The sequence below is a fragment of the Littorina saxatilis genome, linkage group LG6, assembly GCF_037325665.1.
Source record: "Littorina saxatilis isolate snail1 linkage group LG6, US_GU_Lsax_2.0, whole genome shotgun sequence".
NCBI lineage: Eukaryota > Metazoa > Mollusca > Gastropoda > Littorinimorpha > Littorinidae > Littorina > Littorina saxatilis.
In genome coordinates, this window is record NC_090250.1 from 30134214 (window position 1) to 30154638 (window position 20425).

Genomic DNA, 20425 nt, shown 5'->3' on the forward strand with positions numbered 1-20425 from the left:
GTCGCCGGACGCCGTCTGGTATTTTGTGGGCGTGTCTCTTTTCCCGCGTTTTTCTCAGAGCCTTTCCGAGCACAAAGAGACGAAAATACTGCTGAAACCTTTCGCCATCGAGTTGCAGTTCTTGAACAAGATGGTGATGGGTTCCATACTGCCGTCTTTTCTCCAAAATGGCATGCACCCACCAGCGATGTCGTCTCTTTTGGCGTTTTTTCATTTGGCGGTACGCTAATAATATTAACATAAATTGTTCTTCATTATAAATGACAGTTTGCATGAGACGAGACCAATGTGGAGCCATGGCGGCATTGGCGGGAAGAGAACATATCCGGACGACGTCGCCGTTATATACGGTTCACGACGATGCGTTTTTCTCGCCAGAGCCGGATGCCGTTGCCGTCGCCGGAGCCGGAGCCGGAGCCGCACCGCAGCCGTAAGAATGGAATCCTAGCTTAAGTCCACCTACAGGGTAGGGCAAGTCCGCCGCTCTCATCCCATATAATAGTAGGTACAAGACTAGTAGTGGGCAAGCTTTAGTGGGAAAGCTTTTTTAATTCCCTTTAATATTTAGGTTCAAAAATGCCAATGACAAAATACGAAAGAATGTAACACAAAATTACGTTAGGGGAGACCGGGGCTAGTCCGCCTACTTTTATGCTTTTGGTAGCATAACTGGCGAGGAGACCGGGGCTAGTCCGCCTACTTTTATGCTTTTGGTAGCATAACTGGCGAGTTTGATGAACTAGAAGACTGATTTTTTATTTTACATCAAGACAAATGTGTAGCTGATATCAATGTGCAGACAGTTTTTTATGTGCGCATGAACATTTGTTGTACATACTGCTCACGGCGAACATGCCCCATGACAAATAGGCGGACTTGCCCCCGCACGGGCAGGCAACTCTAGTGCCAGATAGCGAGCACAACATGGGAAGGAAGAAGCAAAACTTTCGTCAGAACTCGACCTTAATTAACGCACTTTCACTTGACACCAAGACTAAGTATTTGTTCTCAGAGGTAATGCATCAAAACCTAAGTCAACTCCTATGCATTCATGTTACAAAAATGAAGAAAAACACTTTTTGTGATCTGTACTCACGATATATGGGCGCGCAACCTCTGAACTTCTGCAGGATATGGCGGGAAGAAGGGACACCACTCTCACATGGTGTGAATGACTAAAAGGTGGCAAACGTAAGAATAAACAGACAAAGACGGATGTGCCCCGGGGGCAGACTAGCCCCGGTCTCCCCTATTATATTCATCCTAATTAATTCTTAAGATTTTGAGCAAAGTATTGAAAATCTAATTTATCAAAGAGTTGCATAATTAGTGAGTTCTTTCAGTTAACGATTTTGCAGAATTACTCGTTCTATTTTGGAAAAAGCCCAATGGGCGATGTATCACCGCGTGTTGAATGCATTTAATGGTCGCTAGTGATGTCTAATTAATGAACTTCCATTGGGTTTTTCTCAAAAGCAGATGTTATTTTGCTGCCAATTGGGAATGCAGCTGTTTTCTTTTCACTTGTTTCCTTACGAGTAGAAGCATGCATAATTATGTGATTGCAAGCAGTATCCCGTCAGACGGAAGTATACCTGTCCTCATACCTGTTTAACAGAGTGCACCAGAATGCTAGGGTGGTGTTCCATGTGATCATCTCAAGAAAGTTTAAACAACTGGAAAAGAACAACTGCCGTGTCTTCGTTTGCATGAATCCAGATGAGCAAAGTCTGCATGGAGCCACTCAACTGCATTTCACTGAGTAAGTATGGGCGGATAGATTTTCTACGAGAAGGGGCTGTGGAAAAAGAGTGGCTGTTACGTTTCTCTTTGTATAGCTATGTAGGTAAGTCACTATTTGCTATTTGTGACAGAGAAGGGAAATTGAGGCTGAAGGAAAGCTGACATATAGCTGAGCAAGAAATCTAAAATTGTGTTTGCAGTGAACCACAAAGCTGAGGAATAACCCTGCAAAACTGCACTGTAGATCAATGATACCGGATGCAGATCTCCTAAGTACACTCAGATCTAAATTATCAAGACCTGGCAATGGGAATTAACTGGTGTGTTGTGTAAATGTATTTAATTTGTGGGACACGTCATAGATTTTGGTTGAATACACATTCTGTCAATATGGGATCAAAGTTACCGTGTTGACCTCATATTCATGATATTGTAGTAAACATTTATCTTTGTAAGCCTACTGTAATGGGACATAGCATGTCATGCCACTGACCCACTTTTTCAAAATGTTAGGTGCACAAAGACAGCAGAATCAACAGATATTTGTTCTTTTGCATCTTTACTTTTGAAGGCTCTTGTCACTGAAAACACATTTAAGATAAAAATCTGTTGTTTTAAAGGAAGGAGAATTATTGCTTTAAACAGAAGGTGTTGTCGATCCTTTTTATATTTAGTCAAGTTTTGACTAAATATTTTAACATCGAGGGGGAATCGAAACGAGGGTCGTGGTGTATGTGCGTATGTGTGTGCGTGCGTGCGTGCGTGCGTGTGTGTGTGTGTGTGTGTGTGTGTGTAGAGCGATTCAGACTAAACTACTGGACCGATCTTTATGAAATTTGACATGAGAGTTCCTGGGTATGAAATCCCCGAACGTTTTTTTTCATTTTTTTGATAAATGTCTTTGATGACGTCATATCCGGCTTTTCGTGAAAGTTGAGGCGGCACTGTCACGCCCTCATTTTTCAACCAAATTGGTTGAAATTTTGGTCAAGTACTCTTCAACGAAGCCCGGGGTTCGGTATTGCATTTCAGCTTGGTGGCTTAAAAATTAATTAATGACTTTGGTCATTAAAAATCTGAAAATTGTAAAAAAAAATTAAAATTTATAAAACGATCCAAATTTACGTTTATCTTATTCTCCATCATTTGCTGATTCCAAAAACATATAAATATGTTATATTCGGATTAAAAACAAGCTCTGAAAATTAAATATATAAAAATTATTATCAAATTTTTTTTTTCGAAATCAATTTAAAAACACTTTCATCTTATTCCTTGTCGGTTCCTGATTCCAAAAATATATAGATATGATATGTTTGGATTAAAAACACGCTCAGAAAGTTAAAACAAAGAGAGGTACAGAAAAGCGTGCTATCCTTCTCAGCGCAACGAATACCCCGCTCTTCTTGTCAATTCCACGTGTTCTGTGAGTTCCACAGCTACTTGACTAAATATTGTATTTTCGCCTTACGCGACTTGTTATATTTAGTCAAGTTTTGACTAAATATTTTAACATCGAGGGGGAATCGAAACGAGGGTCGTGGTGTATGTGCGTGTGTGTGTCTGTCTGTGTGTGTGTGTAGAGCGATTCAGACTAAACTACTGGACCGATCTTTATGAAATTTGACATGAGAGTTCCTGGGTATGAAATCCCAGAACGTTTTTTTCATTTTTTTGATAAATGTCTTTGATGACGTCATATCCGGCTTTTCGTGAAAGTTGAGGCGGCACTGTCACGCCCTCATTTTTCAACCAAATTGGTTGAAATTTTGGTCAAGTAATCTTCGACGAAGCCCGGACTTCGGTATTGCATTTCAGCTTGGTGGCTTAAAAATTAATTAATGACTTTGGTCATTAAAAATCTGAAAATTGTAAAAAAAAATAAAAATTTATAAAACGATCCAAATTTACGTTCATCTTATTCTCCATCATTTTCTGATTCCAAAAACATATAAATATGTTATATTTGGATTAAAAACAAGCTCTGAAAATTAAATATATAAAAATTATTATCAAAATTAAATTTTCGAAATCAATTTAAAAACACTTTCATCTTATTCCTTGTCGGTTCCTGATTCCAAAAACATATAGATATGATATGTTTGGATTAAAAACACGCTCAGAAAGTTAAAACAAAGAGAGGTACAGAAAAGCGTGCTATCCTTCTTAGCGCAACTACTACCCCGCTCTTCTTGTCAGTTTCACTGCCTTTGCCACGAGCGGTGGACTGACGATGCTACGAGTATACGGTCTTGCTGAAAAATGGCATTGCGTTCAGTTTCATTCTGTGAGTTCGACAGCTACTTGACTAAATATTGTATTTTCGCCTTACGCGACTTGTTTTACATTTGGTCAAGTTTTGACTGAATGTTTTAACATAGAGGGGGAATCGAGACGAGGGTCGTGGTGTATATATGTATGTATGTATGTATGTATGTATGAATGTATGAATGTGTGTGTGTGTAGCGATTTAGAGAAAACTGTTGGACCGATTTTCATGAAACTTCACATGAGAGTTCCTGGATATGATATACTCAGATGTTTTTGATAAATGTCCTTGATGACGTCATTTCCGGCTTTTAGTGAAAGATGAGGCAGCACTGTCACGCTCTCATTTTCCAACCAAATTGGTTGAAATTTTGGTCAAACAATCTTTGACGAAGTCCGGATTATCAGATTGCATTGCAGCTCCAAAGCTTAAGAAGTAATCAACGAATTCGCTCAATTAAAGTTGTCATTTAAATCGAATTTTGAATTTTTGCAACTAGATTTAACAATGATTGCATCGTATTCTTCATCAAATTCTGAATCTAAAAATATATACATACGTTAATGTTTACACTAAAAATGTGATCACAATTAACGAAAATAGGTTTATTAGGTACTACATTAGAAATGTTAGAAATCGACCCAAAAAGGATTTCATTTGTATTCTTTATAATGTCCTGATTTCCTGATTCTAATAAATTCCTGATTTCAAAAACATATATAGATATAAAATGTTTGTATTAAAAACAAGCTCAGAAAGATAAAAAGAATACAGAAAAGCGCGCTTTCCTGCTTAGCGCAATACGATACTGGCTGTATTAGCTGGCTTGTCATATTCACTTCGTTTTGCACGTGAAAAGTGAGCGATTTCCTTGCCGCGGGGATTAACGAAGCTGTATTGTCTTGGTGAGAAACAAGAAGAGCAAACGCTCGATCGAGTCACTTTCGCAGTTCTGAATATTATATGAGGCATCAGATGGACAGGAAGAAATTGCTATTCACAACACAATGAGTCACGTTCACATAAAATTTGAGCCCGGTCACTTTTATAGTTTCCGAGAAAAGCCCAACGTTAAGTTGTGTGTTGCCGAACAGAAAAGGCTAGTTATCTCCCTTGTTTTTCTGATAACGTTCGTAAAAGGCTACAGATGTAAATACTTTGATGTAAAGAATAATCCTACAAAGTTTCAATCACATCCGATGAACTTTGTCAAAGATATAAAATGTCTAATTTTTCCTTTGACGCTGACCTGTGACCTTGAAAAAGGTCAAAGGTCAACGAAACCATCGTTAAAGTGTAGAGGTCATTGGAGGTCACGACTAAACAAAATATGAGCCCGATCGCTTTGATAGTTTCCGAGAAAAGTCCAACGTTAAGGTGGTGTCTACGGCCGGCCGGCCGGACAGACTAACACTGACCGATTACATAGAGTCACTTTTTCTCAAGTAACTCAAAAAAATGCAGTGCGTTCAGTTTCATTCTGGGAGTTCAACAGATTGACTAAATGTAATTTTGTTTTGCGCGACTTGTTATACAATTTTGAACAACAAAATTTCCCTATTTTTTCTCTCATGAACAAATACTCATCAGATTGTCCTTGCATGCTCATGCTGTTTCTTTGGCTTTTGGTTAACATATACAACTTGTGTTAAAGTGATATTATAGCGAGAGCAATTTATTAACTACATGTAGCTTCAAAAAGAGCCACCAACTGTTACCACCATTTGCGAAGAATGACTGGGGTACATGTGTACTCTTCTTTTCTGGCCCTTCAGTTTCTTCTGACTGCCATGGTCAGCTAAAATATGTGCGCTTTTTTTTTTTTAATCTTTCCCTATTGCTCACACTCCTATTTTAGTCGCACACAAAGTGATTCCAGAATAATGGACGTTGGTGTCAAAGTTGAGGTAAAAATAGTCGCGCCGTATAGTTCCCAAAATATGTCAAATCATTTTGGACATTTTGCAGCCAGAGTGTATGAACAGCAACTGGAGTTAGTGCCAATTATTATTTAACTCCCTTATCAAACTAGTACGTAATAACTCTTAACCATAAATGAGTGTACTTTTTTTTCTCCAAATGAAGAGCATGTTGGACAAACTTCTCTGCATGAATATTCTTTATTCAGGAGAAACGATGAGTGTGGATACCTCTACGAAGGCAACATGGATATCAGCAAGCTTCCGAAGAACTGCAGCAAGGTACCATACAAATACTGTGTGGAATTGGATGGTCAAATTGCTTGGGAGAAGATCTACTATCACAAGGCAGGTGCTAGAGTGAAAGACAATGCAAAGCGAGAGCTGTACATTCCAAACCAAAGGCAACTGTCAAGTGCAAAAGGTATATATAGTAGTTTGCTGCCATACATATTTATATTTACCAGTTATCCTTTTTTCTGTGTTTAATTCAGTTTGTCTGTTTGTTCCTGTTGTGCAGCTTTATATCCCTGTGTCAAGCTGTGCTGAAAATTTAATGAGCATTTTCTTAAAAGTGATTTTTGTGTTAATACTCATCCAAATCAGGTGGTTTTTTTTTACATGATGTGTGTGTCTGGTCGCAACATGGCAATAAATGAAACATCTGTTTTTTCAAACTGCTCAAGCTTTTTACCCTCATGACATCGGAACGTGACCTTTGATAATTTCCCTGACAACCCGAACTCACGGCACATCCTGCTATCGACGTGTTTTTCGATGGCCGATTGCAGACGTGCACCGATCGAGTGCCCTACAATTAAAGCTGATAAATGTCCCATCTTTTACTGGTTGATTACTAGCAACAAGCAAATGCAGGCAAAGACAGTGGACATTACCTGAGCACAAAGGCGAAGAAAAATCCAGGAGTAAGAAAATCCGGGAGTAGCGAAGAAGGGAGAAATGAAGGGAGAAACAAACAGGAAGCTCGATGATACGATGTGTATGCTTCGTTTACAGCCTGGCAAGTGAAAGCGCTTAGCGCGGGTAGCATCTCTGTGAGACAAAGGGGGGATGCAGCAGCCAGTGATAGGTCAGTTCGTGGATGGTTAATGTTTATTGGCTAAGCAAATTAGCAGCGTGAGTAGACTGCGTGATGGAATTTTAGCATCTGCACTTCTTATAAACTTCCTTGTTTCCACAAGACTTTTTGAGTACGGGTTCCATGACCATGTCATGTTGAGGATCAGCTGACCAGAACTAACAAGCATTCCTAACCAAAGGGTCAGCTGGCAGAGCCATCTATTTTATTTTACTGTTAGTGTTAGTCTTGGTTTCTGTAAGGGGTTCAAGAGAAATTAAAATAACTAGTCTGTATTTAAAACAAAATTTGTTCTCCCTCTCATCTACAGGTTTCACAGGCAAAATGGTCACTCAAAGAATACTTGTCACTTTTTGTTAAGGTCAACGGCAATAATTAGCAACGTACATGCTCAGTGGGATGCAGCTATAATGAAACCAGCTTGCATAATCTGTGCTATACTCCACTGCTTTGTAACGCCCTCACGGTTAAACCATGAGAAGGATGCTCAACTGCCCACAGCTACCCGACTTCATTGTCAGTCGCCAGCAAACAAAAAGAGGCCAGTGGCTACTCGGCCAAGTTGTGTCTCAGGTCAGTGACCACCTTTAGCAGTCCAGGAATTTGTCAACAGGAAGGAGTTGCAGGGATATTTTTGTTGTGGAAGACGAGGGGATGCTTGACCCAAGGACATAATGAGATCGTGTCAGACAATAAAATTGCAGAGGACCCCTACTTCACATAACATTCTACTTTTGAACACCCAGGACAGGTTAATTCCGACTGAGTTCCATCAGCCTTAATGTACTCGGAAATGACCGGTACCGTTTGCAGTTTAGGGATAGAATGTGTTTGACTTGCAGTTTGCACAGGAATTATTGTGAAGTTAAAGAAATTAGACAATGGGTGGTCGCGTTAGACAGGCTGAAACAATCAGTTGGGACCGAAACTGACTGCCCGCAGTCGCGTTAGACAGGTGGCCGCTATGGAAAGGTGAATTATAGTAAAACTCGTCGGGGATCCTTTCGAGTGGTCGTTATGGGCAGGTGTTTGTTATCGAGAGGTGGTCTCCAATGCAGGTTCGACTGTACTCTCTTTGTTTTAATCCCGTACAGGGATTTACATAGTTTGTTCACCTGTGTCCAGAAACAGCCATAGTTGTGGTTTTTTTTACTGTGTGCATGTAAACTATGTAAGATGTGTATTTTTTGTTGTACCACAGACAGTATAAACAGAGGAAAAGCTGACCTGAAATGGTGCAGTTAAGTGTATCAGATGTAAAACTTAAGATCGAAAATAAAGAAAATTTTTTTGCTCCAGGTACATGGAATGTGTATGATTGGATGGCTTACCCAAATAACATGACGGGTATGATGGACTCACTGTGGAGAGTCACCCACCTCCGTACATCATCCAAGGACATTTTCAACCGGGACGTTATTCCAGCCTGTGGTTTATTTCTTCCATCACCTGACACCATCATGAATGCTCTCTGCAACCACGTTGAGATCCTTGGGCAGTCTGCAGAAGACTTTTTGAAGAAAATGAAGATAATAGCATCTAGCCAGCCTTTTGCTGCAACATCCCAAGACGTGGAGAAATTTTTTTGTGAAGTAAGTCTGAGTTTATTTCCTCATGTAGACAATTTCTTGTGTTGGCTGAGCGTTTGATCAACAGTGAATATGAATGTGAAAGTGAACCATTCTCGTGCTTAAATTTAATATTAAATTACATATCTTACCCAACTCACATATAGCAATTAACCCTAGTTCAGTGCTGGTAACGCTGTACGCGTCCCCTTGGTAACAAGGAAGGCGCCTCTAAAAAAGAGTGACATGAGACCCGTAAGGGTGTCTAAGCCAGCCCGGAAACGAGGCTGCCTTCCGTATGCGCGCGCATACACCGCCATATGCAATTCATTCCAAAGCTCAGCGCCAGTGAGACTGGTCGCATTTGATGTACGCTCCGGCTGTTTCAGCCGTTTTGACTTTGTTGGTCCTCTTGGTATCTTCTTGCATCTGGACTTCTCTACTACTGTTGAGGTGAGGTCGTTCTTGTTTATTCTTGATTTTGGCAGCGTTGTTGGCCGCATTTTGGACTTGCAACAAAATTTTTTCGTGAGTCTTTGTTGTGTCATGGCCGACAACGCCAAGAAGAGGTGTACGCCTAAAAAGGTAGCTGCTGCGCCCACTTCTTCTAAAGAATCTTCTAGGAAGACTAAACAATCCGTTTCTGGTGAAGATACTCTTGCAAAAAAATCTTTTGATGTGTTTGTTGATTTGCCCGCTAAGCCGGTAGACAAGACAGCGGCCATTTTGTCGGCTAAGCCGGTTGACAAGACCGCTCACGTGAATAAACCTGCTAAGGGGGATTCTCCCCCTGTGGTGCCTGGGTTGGCATCCGCTGATGTTGCTGCTTTGTTGTTATCTCTTAGTTCGCAGGTGTCTACTTTAGCGGCCGAGATTACTTCGACGAGAGCGGAGCTTCGTTCTCTTCCCTCGGGTGTGGCTGGCGTCTCTTTGCTTGCCAGCGTTCGCTCGTCTCCTGCCACTACAGTCACGAGAGCGGAGGTGCATGCCTCTCAGGATGAGGAGATTGTGCCGTGTCCGCTTTTGGGTTCGCATTCCGGCGTTCCGTCTCGTACACAAGGTATGTCTGCTGAGTTAGTAACCGGGTTCTCCGGCCAAAACTCGGCACGCGGTCAGGAGCGAGTAGCCTCAGGCGCATTGCGGCCGGGCGAAAGTTCTTATCTCTCGGCTGACTCAACCCGCTTTGGCGGCCTTTCTGTGGGGAGTAAGAGCCCTGGTGCGCGTAAGGAAGTTCCGCTGCACTCTGCTCAGTCTGTGGACGGGGGCGAGTGTGTGTGGCTTCCGATTCCGCCCTCTGGGCGGGGGGTAGACAGTAAAGCTGGTTCTCTGCTAGACGATGGTAGTCAGTACGGGGATCAGCTTCCGGATTGCACGGAGGTGCAAGAGGACTGTTTTGAGGACGATGCTTCCGGACAGGCGGAGGGCATTGGATTCAATTTGCCGCTTAAGCTGTCATCGGCTGTGGCCCTGGCTGCTGTTACGGCATCTAAGTATTTTGAGGAAGCAGTGGTGGAGTGTAACTCTCAGTTGGTACCTCCACCTTCTGCTCTGGGAGACTTTCGGAGTGCTAAGTGTTCACTCCGTTTCCGTGAGTCTCCTGCGGTGGCGTTTGAGATGGCTAAGGTCTTGGCGACTTCGCGCTATCATACGCTGTCTCAGGCCTCTACGGTGCCGCTGTTGTCACAGCATGGGGTTGCCCCTGATTCGGCTTTGCCGTACCTGGCTCAGGCAGGGCGGCAGGTTCCTGGTTCTGCTGTTCGGAACTTCAAACTTGCTTCTCGGCCTATCAGCTTGGTTGAGTCTTTTTCGTTGCCTAAGGCCGTGCTTCCGGTGACTCCGGAACTGGCCTCCTTGAGAGAGGATGGGTATAGCAAAGACAGATCGGTCCCCTATTCAGAAGCTTCCCTGTTGTCTTTGGAAGAAACAGGGAGGTCTCTCCTGGAACTAGCCTCGGTTTCAGAATCGCTTCAGCGATCATTGTCACGGTCTATTGCTACTTCTCTGGAACCTTTTGAATTCCGTTTCGATGCCTCGGCGGAGGATGTGACGACTCTTTTGGCTACTTTGGGCAAAGTCACGCAGGAACAAATGCATTTGTCAGCCAGGCTTTACACACATGCGGTTCTCTCCCGCAGAGCGGCCTTTCTTGCTGGCTCCAAGATCAGGGATAAAGGTACGATAGAGACTCTCAGACTTTCTCCGTTTACGGAAGGGTCTCTTTTGGGTCGGGCGTCGTTTGACGCGCTGGAAAAAGAGACCCATGACGCTCGGGACTTGGCTATTGCTCGTATCGCGCATCAGGGTTTTTCTAAGTCGCAGAGCAAGCCACAGACTCAGGGCAAGACGCAGACTCAGGGCAAGACGCAGACTCCTTCCTTTGGGGGAGGCAAGGCGCAGAGTCAGAGCTCCTCTTCACGAGGCAGGGGGCGTGGTGCCCCTTATCAGAAGAGGGGTTCATTTGGTGGTTCTCGGGGGTCGGGGCGTAAGCTCAACCCCCAATGAAGGCTTCCCGAACTTATGATCCCGTTGGCCCCCACCTTTGTGGTGGCGGGCGGCCCCTCCAGGGCCATCGCTACCTGGACACATTTGGTGTCCAGCGAGTGGATCGTGGGGATAATTCGTTCGGGATTTCGTCTTCTTTGGGCAGAGGGAAAGGCGCCTCTGTCCAGAATTCCGCCGCCTTTTCGGTTCCCGAGAGACCTGGAAGCCAAGGCAGCCGTACAGGGGGAAGTGGCATCCCTTCTGTTGAAAGGGGCTATCGAGGAAGTGCTCGATCAAGGGTCTCCGGGCTTTTACGTGAGACTATTTGTGGTCCCCAAGGCTTCGGGGACATGGAGACCTGTCCTAGACTTGTCGACTTTGAACAGGTTCCTGCGGGTGGTGAAATTCACCATGGAGACTCCGGCCTCAGTAAGAGAGGCTTTACGGCCAGGAGACTGGGTCACGTCTGTGGATCTGACCGACGCTTATTTTCATGTGCTCATGCACCCGGCAGACAAGAAATGGCTGCGGTTCCGTTGGGGGGAGAAAATTTTCCAGTTTCGAGCGCTCCCGTTCGGTCTTTCGCTCGCCCCCTGGATTTTTACGATGGTCATTCGTCAACTCTGTGCCCTCGTGAGAGCCTATTTGGACGACTGGCTGATTTTGCATCAGGACCAGGTTCTTTGCAGCAGGCACACACAGAGAGTGCTCAGTCTGGCATTACAGCTCGGATTCACGGTCAATCGGGTGAAGTCGGAGTTGGATCCGTCACAGGATTTCTCGTATCTGGGGATGCAGTTCAATACTCTGGATTGGTCGGTTCGCCCGTTGCAAAAGAGAGTAGACAAGTTACAGGCATCTATCCGCTCTCTTTACGGAGAGAATCTGTCCACGGCCCGGGAGTTGTACTCTCTGTTGGGTCAGATGGAGTCCATGGCGCCTCTTGTTCCTCTAGGCAGAGTGCACAAACGGCCGTTTTAGGCAGCTCTGCAGGCGCTATGGGACCAAACTTCGCAAGACTGGAATGCTCAGATCGAGTTGGGGTCTTGGTTCAGCCGGACCACAAGTGTTTGGCTTCTCCCCTGGGTGTCGCAGGGCGTTCCTATTGTCCCTCCACCTCCTCAGAACAATCTGTTCACGGACGCCTCCCTGTCGGGCTGGGGTGCTCATCTTGCAGATCAGACGGCGTCGGGTGTGTGGAACGTCAGTCAGGCCTCTTGGCGGCTTACTTAAACCGTCAAGGGGGCACTCGCTCTCAGGTTCTGTCGGACAGCGCGTGTCGCTTGCTGACATGGTGCAGTTTACACAACATTCTCCTGTCAGCTGTCTATCTGAAAGGCACTCTCAATGTCTTGGCCGATGCTCTTAGCAGAGGGAGCAAGATCTTACACTCGGAGTGGACTCTCTCCCACCAGGCTCTGGAGCGCCTTTGGGCGCAAGTAAGCAAGCCTCCCATCGACTTGTTTGCGACGAGATACTCGACTCGTCTCCCTCTTTTCGTGTCTCCGTTTCCCGACCCTCAAGCTTGGGGGGTCAATGCTCTGGAGATGGACTGGACAAATCTGCAGGCTTATGCATTCCCACCGTTTTGCCTTCTCGGCAAGGTGATAAGAAAAGCAGAACTGGAAGGGCCGGCGTTGGTATTGGTGGTCCCTCTTTGGCCCAGCCAGCATTGGTATCCAGATCTGGTTCGCATGGCGGTTCGTCCGCCCATTCCTCTCGGGGTTCGAAAGGGCGATCTGTTGCAGCCCAGGTCGGGCGTTCCGCACCAGAATCCTCAGGCCTTGCAGCTACACGGATGGATTCTGTCCGAGTCTCTCTGCTCCGTGCGGGTGCCACAGCTTCGACTTTGAAATTGGTTCAGCAGGCACACAGGGATTCGACCAAATCGGTGTATGCTTCGCATTGGTCTTCCTGGTCCAAATGGTATTCAGAGAACGGCGTCGATCCTCTGGCTCCGAGATCGATGCACGTAGCTAATCATTTATCCTGGTTGGCGGAACGGGGAGGTTCTCCTTCCTCTTTGCGCGTAAGAAGGTCAGCTATTTCCTCTACGCTTAGACAACTTGGCCATAAAATCAGTGGCGTGATAGCGAGTGTAATCAAGGGCGCTTCTCTTGATTTAGCTCGGTCAAAGGTACAGCTCCTGGCGTGGGACCTGTTTTTAGTTCTTCGTTTTTTGGCTTTGGATGATTTTGAACCTCTTCATTTAGCCAGTTTGGCTAACCTTACGAAGAAAACTTTATTTCTTGTTTTGCTCGCGACTGCTAGGCGCGGCAGCGAAGTACACGCTCTCTCGGGTTTGGCAAAAGATATTGCCTTAGAGAAAGATGGATCTTTTACTTTGAAGTTTCGGCCGGATTTTTTAGCGAAAAACCAAAAACCTGGTCAGTCATCTCCTTGTATTCATGTTCCCCCCTTGAGCAGCGTTCTGGCTCCGGGGGATCCTGATGTTTATAATTGTCCGGTAAGGGCCCTCAGCAGCTACCTGGCTAGGACGCTACCGATTCGCTCGAAAACTCAAAAGTTGTTGTTCATCTCACTCAACACGGTGAGAGGGAAGGATGTTTCGAAGATCACTCTGACTAAATGGGTTTCAAGCACCATTAGGCAGGCTTACATTTGGTGGCAGAGCCAGTCTGGCGATGTCAGAGCCGTGTTGCCTCATACTTCGTCCAGAACACATGAAGCTAGAGCTTGGGCGTCTTCCTTAGCGGTTCTTCGTTCTGGACGCCTCTCGGAAGTTCTTGCGTCTGCATACTGGCGGTCGGAAGACATTTTCATTAACTTTTACCTGAGGGATGTCGCCTCAAGTCGGCAGGACGGCAGTTCAGCTTTGCCGTCTCTGGTGGCTGCAGGGCAGGTTCTGCATTCTTAACTTGGTGAGTACCCGCCACCTATAGTAGCAATCTGCTATATGTGAGTTGGGTAAGATATGTAATTTAATCAAAAATTTTAGTAATAAATTTTCATTTGATTAATATACTTACCCAACTCACATCATTTATTCCCTCCCGCCTCCCCGCTGTGGGGGGTGTTTGGGTCTAAAAAAGGAGTGAGTTGGGCTTCGCTTTAGAATGAATTGCATATGGCGGTGTATGCATACGGAAGGCAGCCTCGTTTCCGGGCTGGCTTAGACACCCTTACGGGTCTCATGTCACTCTTATTTTAGAGGCGCCTTCCTTGTTACCAAGAGGACGCGTACAGCGTTACCAGCACTGAACTAGGGTTAATTGCTATATGTGAGTTGGGTAAGTATATTAATCAAATGAAAATTTATTACTAAAATTTTTGATTCTTATAAAACTACAGAAAATGATTGGAATTTGGATGAATATTATAAGGGAAAAAAGAAAAACAAACATAGGGACTTCAACAGATCCACAAGCAACCCACTTTAGACTCACCTGGGCATTCAGGAGAGCCTTAGGATTCGGAAGTGTTAGGCCGTCTGCTGGCAAGGCTAGACGCCATAGATGACAAATGTAATGTTTAGGTTTCTCAGAGGGTTCTGAAGTTACAGCTTTAAAACTTCACTTGCTTTGAGATTTTGCTGGCCTCCAGACATGACCAAAGTTTAGTTGACCCTTCTCAAATTTTAAGATAACCGAAGGGTTGTTTTGGACAACAACAAAAATACAAATGATTGCCTCTGATATTACCAACATACACTGAGTAGGTTTGATTGACATCCATCATTTGTTAAGGTCACATCAGGGGCATTTGTGTGTGCGTGATTATTTCATTAGTCATATCCTTTGTTACAGTGCATTGAAAGATTTCTACTCAACAATATCCTGGAACAAGTGAAGGCTGCTGTCACCTTGGAGAAACCCACAGTGGTAGTAGCAGTATTTTTGCTGCAGCTGTCTCAACAATGGAAAGTTGCTGTTCCACAAGACGACAAAGAGATCATTTTCAAAGCACTGCTGATCAGACCTGATATGGAAAACAAAACATGTCCTGACATTGATTACCTGGCCAAACACTTTCCAACCTTGATGGAAGAGAAAAAGTAAAATACTCCTTTTTTCTTCTCCCCTCCCCCCCCCCCCCCCCCCCCAGTGTTTTAGTCATGAACAACGACATTTCACATAGGGTATTTGACTCATCTGAGTAATCTGTGAGTCTTAGTACTGAGCAGTGTTCTCCGAATGGCTGGCCGGCTGTGGACAAAAACATCTCACATTGAGGTTATCTCAGATGTTTTTGAAGCGCTATGAAACTTTGCACACTTCTAGGGTTTGATCTCCCAATGTGACCCCAGTTTGGTTGACCCTCGTCACAGCGGGGTCATGTTTGATTCATGAAAACCTAACGTTGACATTATCTTGGTGATAACTGTGAAACTTTGCACACTTCTAGGGTTTGATGATCTCTTGATTTGACCCCAGTTTGGTTGCTTGTCAAATGTTGGGGTCACAGCGGGGTCATGTTTCGATTCATAAAATCTTAATGATGATGTTTTCTTGGGTGTTTTTGAAGCTGGAGCTGTGAAACTTTGCACACTTCAAGAGGTTGATGATCAGCTGACATGACCTGAGTTAGGTTGACCTTTGTCCAATTTTGGGGTCACAGTGGGGTCATGTTCATACACACTCACAGTTGAGGTTTTCTTGGATATTTTTGAAGCAAAAGCCTCCAAATTTCACACAATACTAGGTGTTGAAAATCAGCAGACATCAAATTTCAGGGTCACAGCTGGAGAAGATTATCAGTACTGAAAATGCCCACTGAGCTATCAACAAACTAAGTCTTGACCTCACTAAGCTATGATGTCATTGTTGGATTAGGTCACAGCTTAGTGTCTGGGGTATTTTAGTCTTGGCTAGACTATTGTGGGGGGGGGGGGGGGGGGGTCATATACAGTGGAATTCTTTTAAATTAAAGACCTAAACAAAAATCTGAGAAGAAAAAAGAGGGAGTCTTAAAATAGAGGTAAATTTACAGAGGTTATGAACAGAAAATCTGAGAAAACAGGGTCTTGACAGGGAGGGTCTTATTGGGGGATAGCTGTCTTAAAAGGGAGGGATTCTTCTATCAAGTAGGAGGGTTGGGGGGGGGGGGGTAGGGGGAAAGAAAGGAGGGAGTCTTCTATTGGGTGGGGGGGGGGGGGTCTTAAAGGGGAGGGATTCTTCTATTGGGGTATGAAAAGGAGGGTTTCACTGTAATGGGACATGACTAAGGCGAGTTGTGTAAGCATTTGCTTTTCTTGTTTTTGATGGGTTTAAAGTTGTGCTTTTAAAAGTCTAACAATGTTCTGTCAAGGCGAACATGATCAGAATTGTAAGGGATTGCCAAATCTCATAAATTTGATTCGCCAGCCGGGGGAGTAACTGCAAGAAAGTCGCTAGACAGTCAGAAATTTCACGAGCCGGTTACATACCACACACAAAAATTATGACACAGTAATACAGTAAAACCTCCCACTGACGACCTATTTTTTTATGTTTCTCATATACTGTTTGTTTTTCTTCTTCATTTCGGCATCAGACTTATTATGTTATCTTTTGTATACGGATTCACCTGATGATAGACATGCGCAGTGCAAACAATAAAATGCCGGAGGCCGGAGCCTCGTTCTAATTTCCCTACAACAATGGCGGGAGTTTTGCAGACGACAGAAATTCCTGCATTGTAAAGTGTTTCAATATGACTTTAAAACTTGATTGTACAACAGAAAGTTGTTTTACATTTGACCAGAATTTTCACTAGCCAGCCAGGCGAGCTGCCAGACAGTTTCTACTAGCCCGGCTCATTTTTTACTCGCGCCTGGGGGTTGGGTGGATGATTTGGCCATCCCTGTGGGTGTTTTGATGGTGCATGTAAATTCAAAGAGACCGTTTTATGCATCTGAGTATCAATATATAAGGCTCAATGCTTGTGGTTGAAGGCACAGCTAGTGTATTCTGTTCTCATATCAGAGCTGATCAAGCCTTCATTCTTCCTGCAGAAATCCTGTGCAAAAACTGTTGCTGCCTCTGTGCATGGCCAACAAACGAGACAGAAGTTGCTCTTGGATCTACTGCATTCCACTGGTGCATCTCTTAAGTGAAGATTGCCAACCATTTCATGATCCCCCTTTATCAGAGGAACATCGAACTCCAGTCTGGTGGGGAACTAGAAGAGTGGAAGACAAGATCAAAGTCTTCAAGGAAGCAAGTCAGGCGGAACATATGTGAGTTTTCACTTCATAAGAATGTTCACATTGAAAATATGTTTTTCCCTAAAATAAACATGAATTTATTCAAGTGAAAAGAATCTTCTTGATTGGTTTGTTTAAAGGGGTATTGTCAACCTGTTTAGCGATACAATGTCTTGTGCACGGGTCAAAATGTGTGTGTCAGGGGTCAATTGGTTTGACTTGAACTTGACGTTCGTGTTTCTCCGAACTTCTGTTTATCGAAACACAGATACACGCACTCCATGACTTTGTAAGAAGACAAAACATATCGCTAGGTTTCATTTGTTTGTGATGAATTTATGACCTTTCATGAAGTAGTTTTGTTTTTTGTTTACTTTTGCCATTTTGCCAATTCATTTTTGGAACTTTGCAAAGCAGTGTGGTCTGTCTGTCTGAGGAAACGCCAATGAAAAGAGCCGAAGTATCCCCGAGTGTTTCTATTGGGCTTGCTTTTGATTATCCATGTATAACCTGCCTCCGGAACTATGGGAACCAGAGATTTATTGCATTGGGAACATGAGATTTATTTCCCAGCTGGATGTCAATGAACACTCGTGAAAATGATGACAATTTGTTTTATTTGGTTTGACAGGTTTGAGATTGGAATGTGTGAAGGGCTGTCCCAAGCATTCAAAGCAGATCCCCTGATGCTGAGAAGCTTCATTGCTACTCTAAGCCTTGATCGGGCGTTGAGAGTGTTGACTTCAGACATATTTCCTGTAGAGGTTGTCTTGGCTTCTTTGTTCTTCCATTTGCACACAAATCAGCGGGCATGCAAAAACAAAGAGAAGGTAAGCAAATATTTTATCTGTGATATTGCACATGGCTATTTTGTTTGTTTGTTTGTTTTTTAATTTCATTTATTTGATTTCTCTTTTCAGAGGGAAAAATCTGTCTTTGTATGTCTGCACTATTTTGCATGAGTGCACATGTGCATATAAATTGAGCTGGTGAATGATGCATATCTTATCCCAATTCACATATATAGAGAATACTACATGGCTTGCTGTGTCGTACCAGATTTACACGAGTTGTTAAAAACAATATTGAACTGCGAGCGAAAGCGAGTTGTTCACTCTTTGCAAAAGCAACGAGTGTAAATCTGGTACAATACAGCAAGCCATGTAGTATTTTGTTTATCCTACATACTGTACTTACGTGTGTTTTAACTGAATATGCCCTACAGTCGAGGCAGCTACATTAAAGACGCTTGTTTTGGAACCTCGATCTCTTCTAAAGCCTCGTGCAATCTATTACGTCAAAGCAAAGAAACGTCACTCTGAAAGTATGGCGTGACGTGTTTGTTAGTTCTGAAGATTCATCGAGGGTAATTAGCGAGCGCAATTTTTGTTTATAGAATGACGTTTGTCTCGGTGACTTTGGCATCATAAGCAGTGGAAAAACAGGTCCCTGCCAGACTTGCTTGACATGACCTCATTTACATGATATACACACGTGTGATTTGAACGATTATTATCTCACGGGTGTCTCTCTCACGTATGTAGGATAAAGCAATTTACTTCAGTTTAGTGCTAGAACGCTGAAACTACACTCCACCCTGGTAGGGGAGAAGTAACCCTAAAAATAGAACAACCTTGACGGTCACATGACAACGCCAGGTCAAGGTTACCTCCCAACATGCATTGCGCACGCGTGCTCTCGCCGCCATGTTTTATTCATTCTACTCTTCAGCGACAGCGTCTAACTCAGTAAGGACGTGTTTTGGATTTCGCTCGGGCTATTCTTTAGCCCACTGCTTTTTTGGCAGACTACACCCTGGTCACGTCTGTATGTTAGCTTTCTAGCTGAGATTGGGTGAGATTTTTCCATTTTTGAGTCACTTGAGAAAAAGTGACTCTATGTAATCGGTCAGTGTTAGTCTGTCCGGCCGGCCGGCCGGCCGGCCGGCCGTCCGTAGACACCACCTTAACGTTGGACTTTTCTCGGAAACTATCAAAGCGATCGGGCTCATATTTTGTTTAGTCGTGACCTCCAATGACCTCTACACTTTAACGATGGTTTCGTTGACCTTTGACCTTTTTCAAGGTCACAGGTCAGCGTCAAAGGAAAAATTAGACATTTTATATCTTTGACAAAGTTCATCGGATGTGATTGAAACTTTGTAGGATTATTCTTTACATCAAAGTATTTACATCTGTAGCCTTTTACGAACGTTATCAGAAAAACAAGGGAGATAACTAGCCTTTTCTGTTCGGCAACACACAACTTAACGTTGGGCTTTTCTCGGAAACTATAAAAGTGACCGGGCTCAAATTTTATGTGAACGTGACTCATTGTGTTGTGAATAGCAATTTCTTCCTGTCCATCTGATGCCTCATATAATATTCAGAACTGCGAAAGTGACTCGATCGAGCGTTTGCTCTTCTTGTCTTTCGTTGTAGTTGTTTCGTTGGCCACGAGTTAGTCTTTGTTTACTTTCGTCTGCAAGACTAACGCCAGTATGGCTGACAGTGCGAAGAAGAAACCCAGCTCTAGACAGGTAGCCATTACTGAGTCTCCGTCTAAGAAAGCGGCTAAGAAGCCCAAGGGTTCTAAACCTACAGTTACTGTGTTCGAGCCAGTTTCTCAGAATACTTTCACGGTAGAAATTGACAATCCTAAGAGTCCAATAATGCCGGCGTTGAAGCAAGAATGCAAGTCAGCGCCGGTTAAGGCTAGCATAGCATCGGAGAAGGAAGATTTGTCAGCAATGTTTGCAACGTTTAGCGATCAAATGAGGTGCATGTTTTCGTCAGAATTGCGCTCGGCGAGCGAACATTTGCTCTCTCTCCAGGCAAGAGCGGTGGACGATCGCTCTCGGTCGAGGGTTAAGGCAGCGCCGTCAGCCACTATTACGTCGGCCGACGTTCACGCTGAACAACATTCCGGTGAAGACGGAAAGAGTTTCCCTCACCATGCCTCTACTTCCGGTTTCAGCAGCTCCATTAAAGGTACTGTGACTGTCCCACAGGGAGATACGCACGGGCGTTCCCTACTTCCGCCCGGCGCCGGGCAGGAAGCCGTGATAAGACAGGAGACTTGCTCGCATCACGACTTGCAGGGGCCTGTACTTAGATCGGAGGACACGCAAGTTCCGGTTTGCTATACGGATGCAACATCGGTTCAGCGGTCCAAACTTCCGCCACGGGTGCGCGAAGTTGT

At 44.1% G+C, this 20425-nt stretch overlaps 1 protein-coding gene across 3 annotated transcripts in view; it reads left to right on the forward strand.

Moving 5' to 3' along the window:
* The window catches only part of LOC138968962 (uncharacterized), a 59039-nt gene that overhangs the window by 30252 nt on the left and 8362 nt on the right, over positions 1-20425 (forward strand). For all 3 annotated transcript variants that reach the window (XM_070341646.1, XM_070341647.1, XM_070341648.1), the window contains 6 exons: positions 1619-1762; positions 6141-6355; positions 8330-8622; positions 14847-15094; positions 17033-17257; positions 17856-18054. In XM_070341646.1, the coding sequence (XP_070197747.1) occupies positions 1619-1762; positions 6141-6355; positions 8330-8622; positions 14847-15094; positions 17033-17257; positions 17856-18054 (1324 nt within the window). The remainder of the gene's footprint in view (positions 1-1618; positions 1763-6140; positions 6356-8329; positions 8623-14846; positions 15095-17032; positions 17258-17855; positions 18055-20425) is intronic.